The 18,004-nt window shown below is 28.3% G+C and overlaps 1 protein-coding gene across 2 annotated transcripts in view; it reads right to left on the reverse strand.

Annotated features, from left to right (window-relative positions):
* LOC107457041 (uncharacterized) overlaps nt 1-18,004 on the reverse strand; it is an 83,089-nt gene that overhangs the window by 57,666 nt on the left and 7,419 nt on the right. For both annotated transcript variants that reach the window (XM_016075081.4, XM_016075089.4), the window contains exon 2: nt 418-574. In XM_016075081.4, the coding sequence (XP_015930567.1) occupies nt 418-574 (157 nt within the window). The remainder of the gene's footprint in view (nt 1-417; nt 575-18,004) is intronic.

The following is an 18,004-nucleotide window of genomic DNA, read 5'->3' on the forward strand; positions in this document are numbered from 1 at the left end:
GCCATTGACGTAGGCTGTGCATTTCTATTCTAAAATGCAATAAATGTTAAAATTTCAACAAAAAAAAAAGAGAAAAAAAAAGATTTAAATATTTTAATATTTAGATTTAGTAACTCTTATTTTTTTTTAACTGTGACTAAAAACTTGTTAAGACTTTTACTTTGGAAGACGCAAGACTTTAAGACCATAGAAATTAGTTCGTAAAACAGTTAAAAAATTAATGACGTTATTCTAGTTATATAGTTCTTCATAATTAAATTTTGGTTGAAAGACTGGGAGCTATATGTTGGCCAATCAAGATGTCGTATTTAGCCCCTTAGATGCATGCTATGCATTCTTATTCTAAAATGCACATACTGACAGTAAAAACTTAAAAGAAGCTTAAAGAAGAGATGTATACTAAAAGATGCTACATACCTTGAAGCATACTTCGATAGGCACCGTCAGTTACGGCAAATATGTGAGGTGGAACTTCATGCCTTTTTTTACCTTTATAGAGTTCGATAACTTTTTCGGTATAAATTGGAAGACGTTTATAGGGATTGACAACCACACAAAACAAACCAGAATAAGTCTGAAAAATAAAGACACATTAAATAATTCATTAAATTCAAATGTAGGTAATGCAACCTTTTATAATCGATTATGATATAGATGGAAAAATTAATCGATTTGGTAATATCATAAAAGTTAACGCCAAAAAAGTTAATTTAAAACGAACAGAAAGCATTACTTAAAAATAATATTGATCATCAATTTTTACTTATCTTCGCAATGGAGTGCAGTAGGTAGTTATAAATTATTTTGCATGTTTCCTACATTTTTCTACAGAGTAATGAAGTTCTTGGTTTGGGTTCTATAAATCTTGGTTGTCTAAGACATGTTGGTGGAGCCCAATATTTTAATAAAATTAAGCATGAAAGCGGCTTCTTAAAATTAGCCCTGGGTTCTAGATAATTTACATTTTTGTTTAACTCCGATCGATCTATGGATGGAATAAAATTTTTAAAAAAAAATTTTTACCTAGGTAAACATTAAAAAAATATCATTATTTTTTTCTCGAAAAAAATTTCATGAATTTCATAAAAAAACAAAAGTTAGTTTTTTTCTTATTAATATTTTATTTATTTATTTTGAAGGGAAAAAAACACATTTCTGCTCCGTACCTATCCTTCAAGTACATTATTATGACAACCCAAAATGCAAAAATTTATCATCCCATGTCAACAGCAAGGGTATTTCCTTTTCAATTTAACGACATTACTTCTCGGTTTCAAGAAAAGTGTTTCTTGGCACGTTATTTGGCAGCTCTTTAAACAGCAAATCAGCAAAAGTTAATGTTTTCTGTCACACGATCGCTTCTCTGGAACAAAATCTTGATGGTATCTCATAAATTCAACGAGTCTCTAAAAACTATCTTCAACAAGAAAAAGAAAAACAAGAAAAAACAATTTACTATAAAATAATATTTAATGTTAATTTTTTAAATAAGTCCAAAATGATGTTAGTTCAGTTCTTCAAGCCATGTGACCAGCTAACTGCCTTTTTAAAGATTTAACTCTAGGTGACGTCGAATGCATAGAATGGTACTGCCGTACAATTGAAAAATAACTATACCATTACATGGCAGAGTAAAGATAACTTAAAAATTGACAAAATCCTAACACCTAAATAGTTAAAATCCGCAGCATATTAAGTATTTTCCTCTAGTAAGAGGTAAAAAATTACACGACCTCGCATATCGGGTTTTGGAGGTACAGGGAACTTCATCGAATGATACCTATCGAAACAATCAGACATATAATTTAAAATTTCTGAGGGTTTTATAAACAAAAAGTAAAATTTTGTACTTGTACGAATTTACGCATATGAAATTGATGTCAAAACAAGAGAGGCATTGTTTCCGATGTATTTGTATAAAAGTACTACGGCTGACTTGTACTTAAGTACACCTTTTGTATTGCTATTTATTACCGATGCAATATTTTACTCGAATCGAATGAGACGTAACACAAGACGGACGAAGGAATAGTTAAAAAGTAAAATAGGTTTTCTGAATAAAAAGAACTATTTCGCACTTCTACTTATTTAAGTATAATAATTGCTAATAAGATCCTGTTTCCTACGTAATTTTTTTGTTTAATCGAATAAGATCATGGACGAAATAATATTTTAAACTTGTAGTAGTTTTATGGTATAAAAAATAAGATTTCTAAATTGTACTTGTTATAAAGTACAAGGTTCTAATTGTGCTATTTATTCAATCGACTCCAGCTTTGTCTCATATAAATGATCGTGAAAAATTACATTAGAAAACATATCTTACTATCCATAAGTACATGCCAACATTTTTTATACATAAAAACCGTTGTAACTTTTGAACTATTTCGTCTTATTGATTTGCGCCTAGTTCAGTATGATTCGATTCAAGATAAGGAAATACATAAGAAATAAAGCCTCACTTACTTAGATAGCAATGTTAGATGCGTACGCGTACAAAATTGTGCATTTTGTAAATAAAACCCTAATAATATCAGTCCTTCATAATATCTTGGGATTCGTTTTATTCGATTCAGCGTAACTCACTTTATCGAAAGCAATACCCCACATATTTAAATATATTATTTATTTATTATTATATTTTTGATGTTCGGGTTTTGTCATTTAGTTCGATCATTTCGCTTGCTTTACTCATATTATAGTCCTGTCATAACCAGTTAACATCTTCCAATACTTGGTAATGTTCTAAGTATCTCAAAATAGATTTACTAATCCAAGTCCAAGTCTCTGCCCAATCATCAAAATGTGGAGAATGATTAGTCACAAAAAGAATCAAGAGGATTAAAATAATCAATAGCCAATTTATTGAAGTTATACTTCTTATGCGACTTCCAACAAGGTTGCGTTAAACGTTTAACGCTACATTTTTATTGGCCGGGTAATCACGTGGTAGGATCCAGTTTTCCCTCATTCATTTCCATATTGTTTTGGTTCTCACTAGCATAAAAATAATAAAAGTCAAATACTCATATAATTTAATAGGATAGTATTTTTTATTTTCAAATTTAGTGGATAACAATTGCAAAAAATTAGTGAAAACAATCCCATGGACAATGCGACGGATTTAAGGTTATGTCAAGGTACGTCTCAATTGATTGTTAGGTTTTCTCTTCTGAAATTACATTATGACGCATTGACATACATTATTAATACAAATACATTTTCCAGGGACGATGAGGCAACCACAAGCACTTCCATTGGTTCAAGAGGTCCACGAGGGAAAAATACGCAATATTACCGTGATTACAGAGCACGGAAGCGAGTGGAGCAGGAAAAAGAGACGTTGAATAGAACTAGTGATCCTTCTACGACTGCTGATTCTTCTACAATTAACGTCGCTGGTTGCGAAATTTAACTTCTTCCGCGCGGAGGGACTCCACGCACTATTTATTTTTGCTTGATAATAAAAGACGGTTACTAAAGAAATGTGTGTAGTTTCATCCCACAAACGAATAAATTTAAAATCTTATTTAAAACTTTTATAGATTAAAAACAAGTTTTATAAAGTTCAAAGAATTTAAAAAAAAAAAAAAAAAAAAAAGAACAGAAAACTATTCATTTTTCTTCATTTATTTACATTTTCAGTATTTTAATTTAATTTTCTGGTGTTAAAGGTTAGGTGTCAAATTTGAACAATTCTAAAGTAAAATGATCTATCTGATTTTATTTTATGGTAGAAAGAATACATTCACAATATTAATACATACACAATATTAAATAAGTTAAATCCATTTTTGCTTAGTAGATATTGGGTCTGTTCCATAACACAGAGCTTTTTGAAAATTTCTTCAACTTATGTTTATCGATTGACGGTTGTTAGTTGTTAACGGTTGTTAATTGTTTAACGGTTGATTTTTCGATTGATTCAATTTATCATTTTCACGTGAATCAATATTTTAAGTATTTCTTTCAGAAAATTTAACTATAATAAAAAAAAGTTAAATTGTTAAAGAAGAATAAAATACAATCTAAAATTTTTATTATAAACTTAGGGAACATTCTTACTGACTACAGTTTGATCGTTCTACTTTAAATGCATCAATCAAATTCTTAATTTCTAATTAAATAGATTACGTAAATTTTTATTTTGATGAAAAAGTGACAAAAAATATTAACGGTAAAGTGTTGGAAAATATTTTGTATCAATCAGAGCTTATTCTAGGCAGGGTAAACAGGGCGCAGCACCCTGCTGCCCTTTTAGTCAAAAGAATCCACCCTGTTGCCCCTGAAGTAAATTAGTGCCCTGATGTAATAGACTCCATACCCTTTTTGTTCTTTCTTTTCTCAACCCTATATTTTTTTCTCCAAACTCTACAATGGATTTCTTAAACTTTTGTTATTTTTAACTTTTGTTATTTTTAACTTTTGTTATTTTTAACTTTTGTTATTTTTAACTTTTGTTATTTTTAACTTTTGTTATTTTTAACTCTTTTTATTTAGTTTGTCATTGCTGTCAATACATAGATTTATATGGGAAAGGAAAAATAGCTTGTTCTTGTCTTTAAAAGTTTACAGTTACTTCCACTATCATTAAATCATAATTATTCTTAATGATTTTAATTATTAAATCATAACTACAGACACTTAAAAACATACATTTATTATTTTATTAATATATACATGCATTTTAAATGAATTACTACTAAGCTAATTAGCTCATTAACTCAATATAAATGCTAATTTATTAATAAAAATTAGTTATTAATATGATTGCTTTGCTACTATTGGTAAAGTTAAAAACAAAAAATTCTTTTACTAATTTACAATGTTTTTTAACACTAATCATACCATAACGGGTCAAAAGACCCGTTTTGGTATGTTGTATTGTATTGAAAAGTGTTGGTATGTTTAGTGTTAATAAAACGTGTAAAGCCCATAGAAAGAAATTACTGCCTTTTTAGAATAATAATGCCCTTTTTTTAACTTTTGCACCCTGCCCTTTTTTCTGCCTAAATTGAGCTCTGGTATCAAAATGAAAAGTTTGTTTTCAAACTATTTGAATTTCGAACACAAAATCGTTTAGGAGGAAAGAATATCTCTACTCTTCTAAGGTAAAAACCGATTAAACTTTTCAGTTTGTTTTCGAACGACATCGTCAGAACGGTTTGGAGAGGGGAACTGACCCATTCTTATTCATGATGAATTTATTCAGCTTGAAACTAGGCTAGAAAATTTCAGTCTCAACAAAAATACCTAAACATAGCCGGATAAAGAATTTAGCTTCAATCTAAAATAAACAAAGGCGGGAAGAGAAAAACTTTTCAACAATGATTTTAAACAATGTAGTAATGTGCAGTATAATGATGAATAAGTTAAAGGGCAGGGAGCTAGATTGGTAAAGATTAATTTCTAGGCTCGCAATTCATTCTCAATCCAACTCACATAAAGACCATCTCTGTTTAGTGAAAAAAAATAAAAGCGTAACTTTAAGCCTCATCAAGAAAGGGAAAAGTGAAGCACAAAGAGCTTTTTCTTGCAAGAAACGATACAGGGGGATTGTTTTAAATTAAACGTTAATACGTACAAAGAATTCAGATCCATACTCGAGAGAAGAAAGAAAAAAAAGCATATCTAATCATGCATAACTTCAACAAACGGTATCAATATTAATAAACTCATTTTTAGAAAATAAATGTACGCGAAATAGGTATAAAATATGTAAAATTAAATGTTCAATCTTATAGATGTGAAGCAATACAGAGTTCGAAAATTAGAAAACCGAATCATAAAAAACTTCTACCCCTTAAAAATAATCGTTATCCTGTTTTAAAAATATAAATTGCTACCTAATATTTTTAGGGTTTGAAAGTGCAGAGAAGAAAAAGATGGAAAAAATGTGTGTGTAATAATTACATGTGACAAAAACGAAGAAGTCGTACAGTGGTGGAAAAAAGACGTTTTAGTTATTTATTTTTGTTGTAGAAGGGAAGATGCTTCAAGTATTTATCAACAAGTTAATTAAGCATACATGCCAAGTAATAGTGATTGAGGTAATTTTCTGACATTCCTTCACACGTCATACCATTTTCTTTAAGTATTCAACTACATTCTTTTTTAAAACTGAAATTTCAGAAGGTGTTATATCCCCTAAGAAAAATAACAGCACTACGAAACAGGATCCCCCACATAACTATTTCGCCTTTCTTTTTCGTTTTAACTTAATTTCATTTCATAAAATTTATGAAATCTGTGCAGAAAATCCAATTTCCCCTATCCAATTTTTCCAATTGGGAAATAATTATATAAAATTCCTCAATTTTTATAATTTCCAAATACCAAACGAAATTGAATCGAGATGTTTTGTCTGTGTGAACGGTTACAGCCCCATAAAGTCATAGGTAATCCATGCGTCAAATTTGACATTAAACAAGCCGGTTTGTGCAAAGTGCAAACGTACAAAATATACATATATATATATATATATAAAAACTGTAAGGAAAACTTGTATTTAATTAAAAAGAATATTTTAATGTATCAAAATTACGTTCTAAAATACTAAGTTCGCAATGATTGAAGTTGCTCGTTTGTTATTAAATTAGCCTGCTAATAGTAAAAAAGTTGTTCTGAACTTAAAAAAACAAGATGCAATTAAACCCAATAAAGGTTTCTTAATAAATCGAGCAGATACTTGTTATTAAGTCTCACAAATAACAAAAAATCAACCATAAGCCACAGGTTTAAATGCAAACTATAGTGACATTTAATACTAGAAAGACTGAAACTTAGTATATACCTATATTGCCCAAAAGCAGTCAAAATGACTGCACTGTGAAAGACTAACTAATGTGTAAAGAAATTTGTTTAATTAATTTTTACCATTTTTTTATATTATTTACAGTTATATAACAAGTCATTAGTAAATATTAACAATAAAAAAATTTACTTCACTTGGAAAGAAAATAGTAATTAATGCATTATTATTGGTACAGTCCGCAAAAAAAAAAAACGAATCACCCTGAATAACTTTCGTTCTAATGATCGGATTTTCACGAACTAAGTGTCAATCTTAATGGTTCCTGGGGGTGACCTCAAATATGCTAACTAATTAATGCTAACTATTAATTAAGTTACGAAATCAGACACAAAAACGTACTTTCTCTGAATAAACATATAATTTTTTTTACACATTTGGATTTCTTATCTTCAAAATATAGGGGGCAGCCGCAATCTGGGAAATGTGGTCCCCATAGTTTGGTCAGGAGAGCGATTCAAAGTTCGTACCCCTTAATGTTAATTTCGCTTTTTGCGTTTTCAGTCATATTTTCAAAACTAATGAAGCAATTCGAAAAAAATTGCACCCACTCATAAAACTCATTTACCCAAAGAAAATTTCATGCAAAAAATAATTTTTAATAATTATTTATTATTTTTTATTATTTAATTAAAGTGAGGATGAAAAAATATTGAATTATAAGATATGAATTTTTTTATACCATATTAATCTACATATTTTTCAATTGAAAAATCTAAAGTTTCAACTGTTTTTATTTATTAGAAGCTGAGAAAAATTAAAATTAATTATTTTTAAGAAAATAATTTGGCGACAATAAAGAAATAACTAATTGGGGCGATTACTATTAAAATGTGATAAACTTGGGAGGAACTTGACTTCGCGCGCGTAGCGTAAAATTTCATTCATATTTTTTTCGCTAATAATCGTTTGCTAATCTTTTTATTTTTATTTCTTTCACACTATAAAATACGATGTTTCTTTTTTAGTCATTTAATAATTTATTTGCAATTTAGTAAAGAATTTTGATTAAAAAACACTTTATTCAACAAATGTCTAGTTTTAAAAAAGCGTGCTTCTGATAGAATACACCAGATTGTGCTTATTTAATGTGATTATTTTTTATTTTTTTTATTTTGTTTTTCAATAACTGATACAATTTCAATAATACACATACGTATGCATAGATTTGGAATAATATATTTATCAATTTCTTGAATATATATTTTATAAATATTAATAAAAATACGTAGTCAACATTTTTAAACATCTCTCACAACATCGCAAATTTCTCAACATCTTATAGGGTAAACTAAACAATGAAGGAACACTTAAGCTTAGCTTGCCTTTAAAAAAAATTCATAAAAATTTCAAAATTTGTAATTTTAGCTAAATGATAGTGTCGACATATTTTTTATTAAATGCAAATTATGTAAAAAAAGTTAGATAACTTACATAATATTGTTTTAAGCTTTTGGTGGTTTAAATAATAAGTAGTGAGATGACCAAGTGAAGGAACAGTTCTTACCAGTGAATAAACACTAAACTTTCCAGAGAATGAACACTTAATTTTGATAATGTTTGATGCTCGTTAGGAATCCATAGGCCACACAAATGTCTGAAAACAAGATTTTTCTTGGAATTACGACATATAACCATAGTTAATGTGGAAAATTTTACTTTTTTTTCAGTCATGGAATGGAAAGTAAAATATGTTTGAATACATAATTTTAAAAAAAATGTTTTTCATTTCTTTCTCACAGTTTAATAGTCCGTTCTAAATTATGAATGTTTATCATTGTGTAATCTGATGATGTTTTTATTATTATTATAATTCGATCATTTTTTGTTTAATCTTTTCCTCATACTTTTTAAGCTTTTTTTTAAATCTTTTTAAGTATTTTTTTTCTCTTCGTCATGAGTAATTTATTTCTTTTTCTTTTGATTTAACCTTCCTCTTTTTTCCAAATTTTTGGCCAATGTAAATGTATCTTCGAAATTTCTTTTGATTTTCCAGTTCCATTTCCAGAATTCCTCACTGGATAATAAATGAGAAAAAGGAGTTTCAAAGTTTGAGTAAAACCGATCTCTCATTGACTTATATCTAGTAGTTACTTATGAAACCAATCGTTTTTGCAACTAACAATGCCTCAAGAGGACTTATCTCAAAATCGGTTTTCAAGATACTTTCATTATTAATGTTAGTTGTCTCAGCTTCAGAGCCAAAATTTGATTATACAATTGTTCTTTTTGAAATAAATTCTTCAATATTGAGAAAAGTGCAGGCTATTGGATATTTGGGAGATTAAACTTTTCTGTCAATGTTCCTTTAAAAATTTGCAACATAACTTGTGAGATTTCCTTCTCAAGCTTCTGAAGAAATAGCGCATCGTTACTCTCGAAGCATGTGTTTTGTTGATAAGTTGTCTTGCTCATTAACTCTTGGTGTCTGTTTTGCATGCATTTGTTACAGTCAACGTTTTCTACATCGAATGAAAAAATATCGCATTTCATAAAAGCATTTTAACTTCATCAGTTGATGCCTCAAATCTTATTTAAAAATGGATGTAAAATTTTCTAGACATATTGTTTTACAATTCTTTTGTTTTCAAGATCTAACGAGATTTCCAAGAATTACGTAGAAAACTAAACCAGAAAATTTGTTTTGAGGAACAAAACTTGCTCAGTTTCAAATTGATATGTGATTTATACCTATCCAGAAGAAGCAAAATTAGGAATTTGATTGCATTTTTAATTAGCCATGGGTAGAAACATTTGCAATATATTTGTAAAATGTTGCTGCGGTCATCGTTTCATTTCATGAATAGTTTTTCCAATGAAATATGTAGCAGGGACTGATTCTGTAATATCTCTACGAATTCTTCTGTAAGGAAAAACTACCAATGGAGGTACTTTTTCTTTCCTAGGTACTTTAGAATATAAATCCTTATAATTTTTAAGGCCGCAGATTTTTCCCGTTTAAGGGCAGTATTCAACTCTTGTTTCATTCGCATTGTAAATGCAATCACTTTATACTTCCCTCCTAAAGATTCTCTGAAGTTCTTAAAACCAGTATTTCGAATATTATTCTCTAAGGGAAGTTTTGCCTTTTGAAATTATCTTCGCATTGCACTGAGTTATCGGTGGATGTCACCTTAAAAAAACTTCACCCATTTTTCACCTAGATAATTGTCTTTAAATGGATTTTTCCTACCAGTTCCCGTTAGGACATTAAAGACGGCAATAGGATAATAATTTAGCTAATTATTGGCACAAAATCCTGCAAAGATTCCATTCAAGCTTTTATTATTATATTTAGTTGTTATATTTAGTTAATAAACATAGTTTATTAAGGAGTCTAAGGTATGATGTAATAACTAATCACTACATTTATGAAGATAAATAATAAATAAATTATTATTATAATTCTTTAAATAAATTTAGCAATTAAATTTGCATATTTAAATGAAATAGTTATAGGAACTATTCATACAACATTTAACTGAATTTTAGGAGTCCTCTATGTCGCTGAACTACTAATTATCCAAGTAAAATCATATTTCACACATACTATTCATTCACTGGGAAATCTATTCTCAGTGAAGGAAAATGCCTGTTCCTTCACTGGTTAGAAGTTGTTTTTTTTTATTTTTAACATAATTTTGATTTATAATATGACAAAAGGTACAAGAAAATTAAAAATTTTCTTTTATTTTCATTAACTTGAAAAAAATCCCAGTAAAGGAACACTTGTTTTTACATTGGGTTTTCATCGTTCTGTAATCCAGTTAATAAACACCCCCTAATCTCAGTACTTGCTTATGTTATGATGCTTAAAATAAATAAAACGTAACTTCAATGACCATATTTTGAATTCTTTTTTTCACAATGAAAAGAAAAAGCATTATTATATGCAATTATTTGTAGTTTAAACGGATAACAACAAACACTGACCTTATAATTTTGTCAAAGAAACAAGGCGTTGAACAGATACTAACAAATTCAAAACTTTTTCCAGAGAAGACTCAAAGACCAGATAACTAAATGCATTGTTAAAGGACTTCCTATTGTTAGGTAGTAAGCTACTCTTACCAATCAATCTAAATTAAAACGTTTAAAATCTTATTTCTAAGAAATATCTATGAAATGCTCCTTCATTTGTTGGTTTACCCTATATCATCCTAATCTTAAAAGAAATTTCCGGAAGTGTATCGCAGAACTATTTTACCAACCGTTTAATAAAATTTTAACATTTTAAAATTCTTATTCTTTTCCATTTTACGTTTATTATTTCTTCATTAATATACTAATAATTTTTTTAGAACTTTAATTTAGATTTTCTTTAATTTAGGTTTCCTTTTCAAATTATAGTCAAGTTTTTTTTAAAGAATTATTATCTGCTAGCTAAGAATAAAACCTTGTTAAGAAATTAAAAACATTCAGCTGTTTAAAATTATTTAATGCAAAACAGCTGATTATTTACTTAGCATACTATTTTTTTGAAAAAAGAATATAAATTACTGATTGTCTTTTTTTTTTTTGTTTCTTGTGACTTCAATTTAGATTATCTAAAATAGTGTTGATGTTTTATAAGTCACTACAAAGAGGATAAAGATACCGAACATAAAAAGCTGTGGAATACGTAGCCAATTTTTTTAGTGTCTTAAAATATCTCGGTATCTTAAATGTCGTCCTACTATCTTAGTTGTGAAATTAAATTTTTAATTATCTGACCACGTGTGATTCACTAATTATTTCATTATATCTTTTACTCTTTATGATACCAAGTAGATTTTTTTTCTGATAATATACTAAACTATTTAGTTTAATTTTTTACTTTAGCATGATTTCCAAGATATTATTGTAGTATAATTTGTTATCAGGAAAATGCCTTATTTTATTAATCAGGAAATACTAAAAATTGAAATTTGTAAGGATTCCGAAGCTGTGCACACAATACACAATTTCCGACCTTATTTTAATAAAAAAAAATTTAAAAAAAAACGTGGCAAGTAGGCTAACATACTTTTTACAGAAACTGTGAAAACTAATTTTTCCTATATTTCGTCAAAAGAGGATAAGAATGATATTGCTCCAAGGGACCTACTCAATAATTTCGCTATTTCCAGAATGAAATCTGTTTGATCGAAACATATTATTCCTTGAAAATTACACGAGGGAAAAATTAACTTTTATTTTTTATCTAAGCTTATTCCATTTATTTAATGATAGCGGTATTAAGGTTAAGGATATGCGTCGGAAGCTCCGTTTATTATTATACTATAAATGCATTAAATCATGCAGCTTGAATAATTTATTTTAAGTAAATTAGTTAATAATTTTAAGCAAATAAGGGTGTAAAAATAAACTCGATCGAAATACTCCGAAAGTATACCCTGAAATATATGTAGAATAAACTTTGGAATCGATATATAAAAAATACCTTTTCAAACAACTTCGAGTAGGACGGAAACGCTAACTTGTTTAAAAAAGTTGTCCTTGTTACTATTTAATTTCGATTCCTGGTACTAGGGGACATTCCATTTTCACATTCGACTTTTGAAATTTCAATTGTAAACGGAATTTTTTTATGACCTTAAACTAAAATGTTAAGGCTTGCAGCAAAAAAAAAAAAATTTTTTTTTTACTGCATTAATTTTTTTACAAAGTAGTGAATTATTATTTTTTCAATCTAAGAACCTGTGCCTATAACATATGTAAAACTTATTTTAATATCGAGTGAAATAATTTAATATGTTGTGTAACTAAATGGATAATCCCAAGAAACTGAATCGAAAATATAAAAACTTCATTGATTTAAAAAAATAATAGATGATAATAAAAATAGACATGTTTTGAGCGTCCAATAATAAAAGTCACAAGTTATCCAAGCCTGACAAATCTTGAGAATGGGCGATTATATTTGAAAACTCGAAACATGTCGACTTTTACTTCCCTCTTCATATGTTTTGAAGCCAGTTGAGTTTTTATCGTCAATTATACTGTTTTACATTTGGGTCTTGATCATTATTTTGATAAGGATTTTACACTAGTTAAAGTAAACATATGCATTTTAATATTTTATCAGGATTCATATGGTCTTTAAAAATGTAAGAACATCAATATTGTAAAAGTTATATTTAACTTAAAAATTAACATTTTGACACCAGATATTTTGAGTTAATGAAATTAAATATTTTATCTCTTAAGTTTTTGTGCCCCCATTTCAGTATCTTAAGGATCTTACGAGCTCTGTTTAAAAAGAGATCATCAGATATATATAAGAAAGCAAAAATAACCATAGTAGCAGTATTTGGTGGTAAATGTAGCTTATCGTAATTGAAGAATATGCTGTGCGACATTTTATGGTGAATTTGCGAACGTATAAGTTTCAGAATGTATCGAAACATGAGGATGCTATTTGCTAATCATCTTTATCCAAAGGAAACGATGTAACCTAAATATCTAGTAGAATGAAGCGATTTTTTAAGAAATGAATCCTACAATTTGCAACATATTATTTCAATATCTTATTCTTAAACATAACATATTTCAATCTTTTTAAAATGCCACTAAACATTCAGCAATTCCTTGAGTTATAGAAAAAAGAAATATCGTAAATTATAGAAAGCCTTGTGAATGTGCATTAGAATTATTATACAATCTACATTTTATTTTTCAAGCACTTTTTTTTTCTTCAAATTTTCTTTCCTAGAAGACTTGATTAAAACTGTGAAAATGATTATCCCTAAAATTTTGTATATAGCTATAATAAGTTATGCTCATTTTATTTTAGTATAAAATCCTCGAATAAATATAGTAAAAACAGTGTAATCTAAACAATATCAGATAAAAAGTTCATGTATTTAAATTCTAAAAACTATCATAAATAATTTATAAATCGATTCAAATTTACTTTTCAAAGGAGATTAAAATAATATTTTTTTTGCTTTTTGGACAGAAATCCCCTAAAAAAATTGTTTATGGCCTGGAAACTTCCAGATATTTTCTATTAACAATAAATTAAGCCCCTCCGAGCAATCACTGAACATTATTTCAATTTTTTTACTATCAGAGTTTGGTTGCGTAGCAACCTAGTAAAATTAAACACTCCTCTTTTGAATTAGTCAATGGGTTATCTTAAAATATTTATTTGCGCAGGCGACTTTTTTTGGCGGTTTTCTGGACTATCGCCAAATATATAAACATTTATTGCGGCCCAATTTACCACCCAATTTTTTTAAAATTTTGTCTACCCCCACTAATTCAAGGGTCTAGATTCCAAATATGTAAAAAAAATTATATGTTTATTCAGAGAAAGTACGTTTTTGTGTCTGATTTCGTAACTTAATTAATAGTTAGCACTAATTAATTAACATATTTGAGGTCACCCCCAGGAACCATTAAGATTGACACTTAGTTCGTGAAAATCCGATCATTAGAACGAAAGTTATTCAGGGTGATTCGTTTTTTTTTTTTGCGGACTGTACATTCTTTGCAAATGAAAAAGCATTTAAAATAACTTCCTTTAGGCAACCTAGTGTTAAAGAGAGAATGTGCTTCGTATCCAAACCTTGTTAGTCCGCTTTCAGCATTTATTTGGTGCAATGACTGCGAAAAAATTAGTTTCTTTAAATGAATAGAAACGTTAATTATTAATAGTTGGGTCTAAAAGAAAAATACGAATAGTAAACGGTTTTTCAAAACGTTAGGGGAAAATATGTGTTGTTGAAAAAAAGAGGGGAATTTCATAAGTAAAATAAAATAGTTAATTAGTTAAAAGGACATTTTATATCGATTTAGTTAAGTTAGTTTAGGTATCGTAGACCCAGGAATTTTACCCAAGGATGGAAAAAGAAAAAAAAAACCGTTTTAGAGGTAATAAAGTATTTTTTTTTTCTCCTCAAATGAATTAACTAATTTAATTTTTAGTAACTAATAAATTTTTAAGTAAATAATCTAACACAACGATTCTTAGGGCTTCGTAACTAATTTTGCAGCGTGTTTTAGATGATTGACTTATGAATGCACATTGAAGGGCGATATTTTAAGAATCGCAAAAGTGCGTAAAACTGCAACATCCATTTATAACTAATGTTAATTTATTATTAATTTTATTGCTTTAAGACCACATTTAAAAACAGTGATGTGTAAAGTAATAAAAAGAAAGTACAATATTATTCTATTCTACTCTAGAAGCAAAATGTTTGCAGAAGAATTAAAAGAAAAAAAAAGTTTTAAAAAAAATAAAAGTTGTAAAATATAAATAATAAAGAATAGTTAACTTGTTTTGTGTGCAATGGCAGTTAAAAAAAAACAACAACAAAGAAAACAGAAAACTCAAAGAAAATTAGATGCAGTGCTAGAATTCAAAAAAATAGGGAAATAAAGCATCCTTTGAGGATCCTAAACGCAATTCATTTGTCTCAAGCATGAAATATAAGAAAGTGATTGGCGGTTAAGTATATTTAATGCAATTATAGCTAAAAGAACAGAAAATTACATTAAAATAAGAAAATTTAGCTAAAAAAACAGAAATTTCAAAGAAAAAAGATGCAGTGATGGGATTGAAAACGATGGGGAAATGGAGCTTGTTTAAAGGATCCTGAAGCAACGACATTAATTTGTCTCAAGTGAGAAAGCGAAGACATTGATTGAGATTAAAATGGTTCGTGTACATTTAACAACCTACACTTAATTCTTCCACTCATATTCAAAAGTATACATGTTTTAATCCCATGCTAAGCTTTCTCTCTTTTATTACAATTTTGTTACTTTTTACCCCAAGCTATATTACAACTACATCCATCCGAGTGGGTAGGTTGTACTACTCAACTTCCAGTTTTATTTCTTCTATTATTTAACAACTTACAATATAGGAATCTTAATACTTTGTATAATTCACCTTATGAAAAGGACATATACAATTATACCATCAAAATGATTTCATTTGATCAGAGAAGATTTTCAAGGAGAGAAAGGTAAAAAATGTTAAATTACGCCTATCCTCTCCTAACTACTTTTTGTTCTTAGAACGGATAACGAAAGCAATAAAAAGCATGTTCTTCCTTTGTAATGTTAATTACATATTGTTACGGTTTATTACATTGTTAACATGTTAACTGTTAGTTTTTCCAAAGATACACAATATAGTTTAATATTCTAAAGTAAACCAATGGTATACCTACTTATAATACAAATGTAACACATGGAGGACCTCTATGATAGTTTTTACTCGAACATGCAATAATGTCAGTAAGCACTTGCAATACCTTTCCCTTCTTCAAACAATTGACTTTATTTATAAAGCGTTTCAGTTACAAATAAGAAGCCAAGTAATAAGTCAAGGACTCCTTAATGTCACTTGATTTTTTTTTTATTTTTATAAACTATTATATTTTCTCAATAGAGTAATATTTTAATTTGTTTACAAAATTCATTTACGGATGATGATAAAAACAAAATCCTTTCAAACTTTTCGAGCAAAAATATTTCAACTTGGAACATAAATTATGATCTTTAATATCAATTATATGCCCATGCTTGAACTAAAAGCTGATGACGTGTCAGCATTAAAGGGGCATTCCCCAAGCATCCATTTATAGATCTAACAGAAGAAAAAAAACAAGAGTAGTTGGAACAGGGACAACAACATTCTGTGTGATTAGCAGTAGTCTGTCACTATTTTAAACTTATGTGTCAATTCAAAAAATTCTTTTTTCTCATCTCTGATGAAAGATAATTACATACTTAAAATATTTTGGGAATGCCTGTGAGATGATTCATGCTCACAGTTCATAATCCGGGAAGTTGAAAACTAGTTAAATAAAAGTGCTCCAGCCTGAAAACTAAATTTATTTAATTCTTTATAAAAACGTACAGGCATTATACACGTAGAAAACAGTTAGAGAATTACTATAAATGAGTAATCAAATAAAATTGATTCACCTGTCAGTAAAAAAAGTTGGGTTAGTTAATAATTTAAAAGAGCAAATATAAATACATAAACATAAATAAGAAGCGCTGTTAGGAATGAGAAATAATAAGAGAATCTGAACTTTTTTTAATCCTGGACTTAAATAAAAAGTTTAATAAGTCAGATAAAGGTTAAAATTCGCGAGGATATAAAGCTTGAACTTGCGAAGAGAAAAGCCAAATTAAGTAAATTTTTCAGATTACTTAGTTAGAGCTTAAGTATTCTTAAATTTTTTTCTCTTAATAATTTTTTTTCCTGAACCCAAATCTTTGTATATTTGTTTAGCTTCCAAAATAAAAAGAATGCAATATTTCATCACGGCCAGTCACATTTCTAGTGATTACCCTATATTATCCTCGATTAGGGATTAAAGCAAATGTAACGAGTGCAAATCACCGTATTTTAATTAATGTCCACAGGAAATTCTGTCTGGTGCGAAAGACTGATTGTCAACTTACGTTGTTTTGCTACATGAAATTCTGTTTCATAACTTTTGATCAGACATTCCAAGACCAGCATCCTGGGTCCTTGGTATTTAAGTTAAACAAGACTTAGTGAAAACTATAGTTGGGCAAAACGAATCATCAAAGTGGTTCGAATCAATTAGCTAAAGGGATTAGTGATTCGAATCAATAAGTGATTCGAATCAGTTCCTAATAATTTAAATTAAATCTATTCCAACAAAATCAACTGATAAGAGCCTCTGATACGAATCAACTGATTCGAATAATTTGCAAGTTGGTGAGCTGAGTCGCCGAATCAGTACCCAACTCTAGTGAAAACCTGCAGGTTAATGTTATTTAATAAAAGTTATATTTTATTCCAAATACTTAGGTATCTATTATGTTTAAATATTTTAAATTATTGGCACTTTGTTTACATCTTTTAATACGCTCGTACAAAATTCAATCTTACAAAAATTTTGAAAGCTGGTATATGCAGCTTAAATGTTTTTATTTAAGTAGTTAAAATCTGGTTTTTAACTACAGTAATAAAACGCATAAATAAGTATTATGTGCTCCACTGTCAGAAAGAGTCTTAATATACCCGTTTTAAAAGTATTTTTAACACCCTCATGCAGTTTTTGTTCTCCATAAGCTTTTTTGTTTTTGTGTCCTTCTTGTTGCGTTAGATAACAAAAGTGATGAATTCCAGTAAACTCAGACTTAAACATAAAAACCATAAACGTAATCAAAAAATTTTACGCATGTACAACTCACACTGCACTAATAAACACA

The sequence above is a fragment of the Parasteatoda tepidariorum genome, chromosome 8, assembly GCF_982258835.1.
Source record: "Parasteatoda tepidariorum strain Cologne lab strain chromosome 8, Ptep-v5.0, whole genome shotgun sequence".
NCBI classification, from domain to species: domain Eukaryota; kingdom Metazoa; phylum Arthropoda; class Arachnida; order Araneae; family Theridiidae; genus Parasteatoda; species Parasteatoda tepidariorum.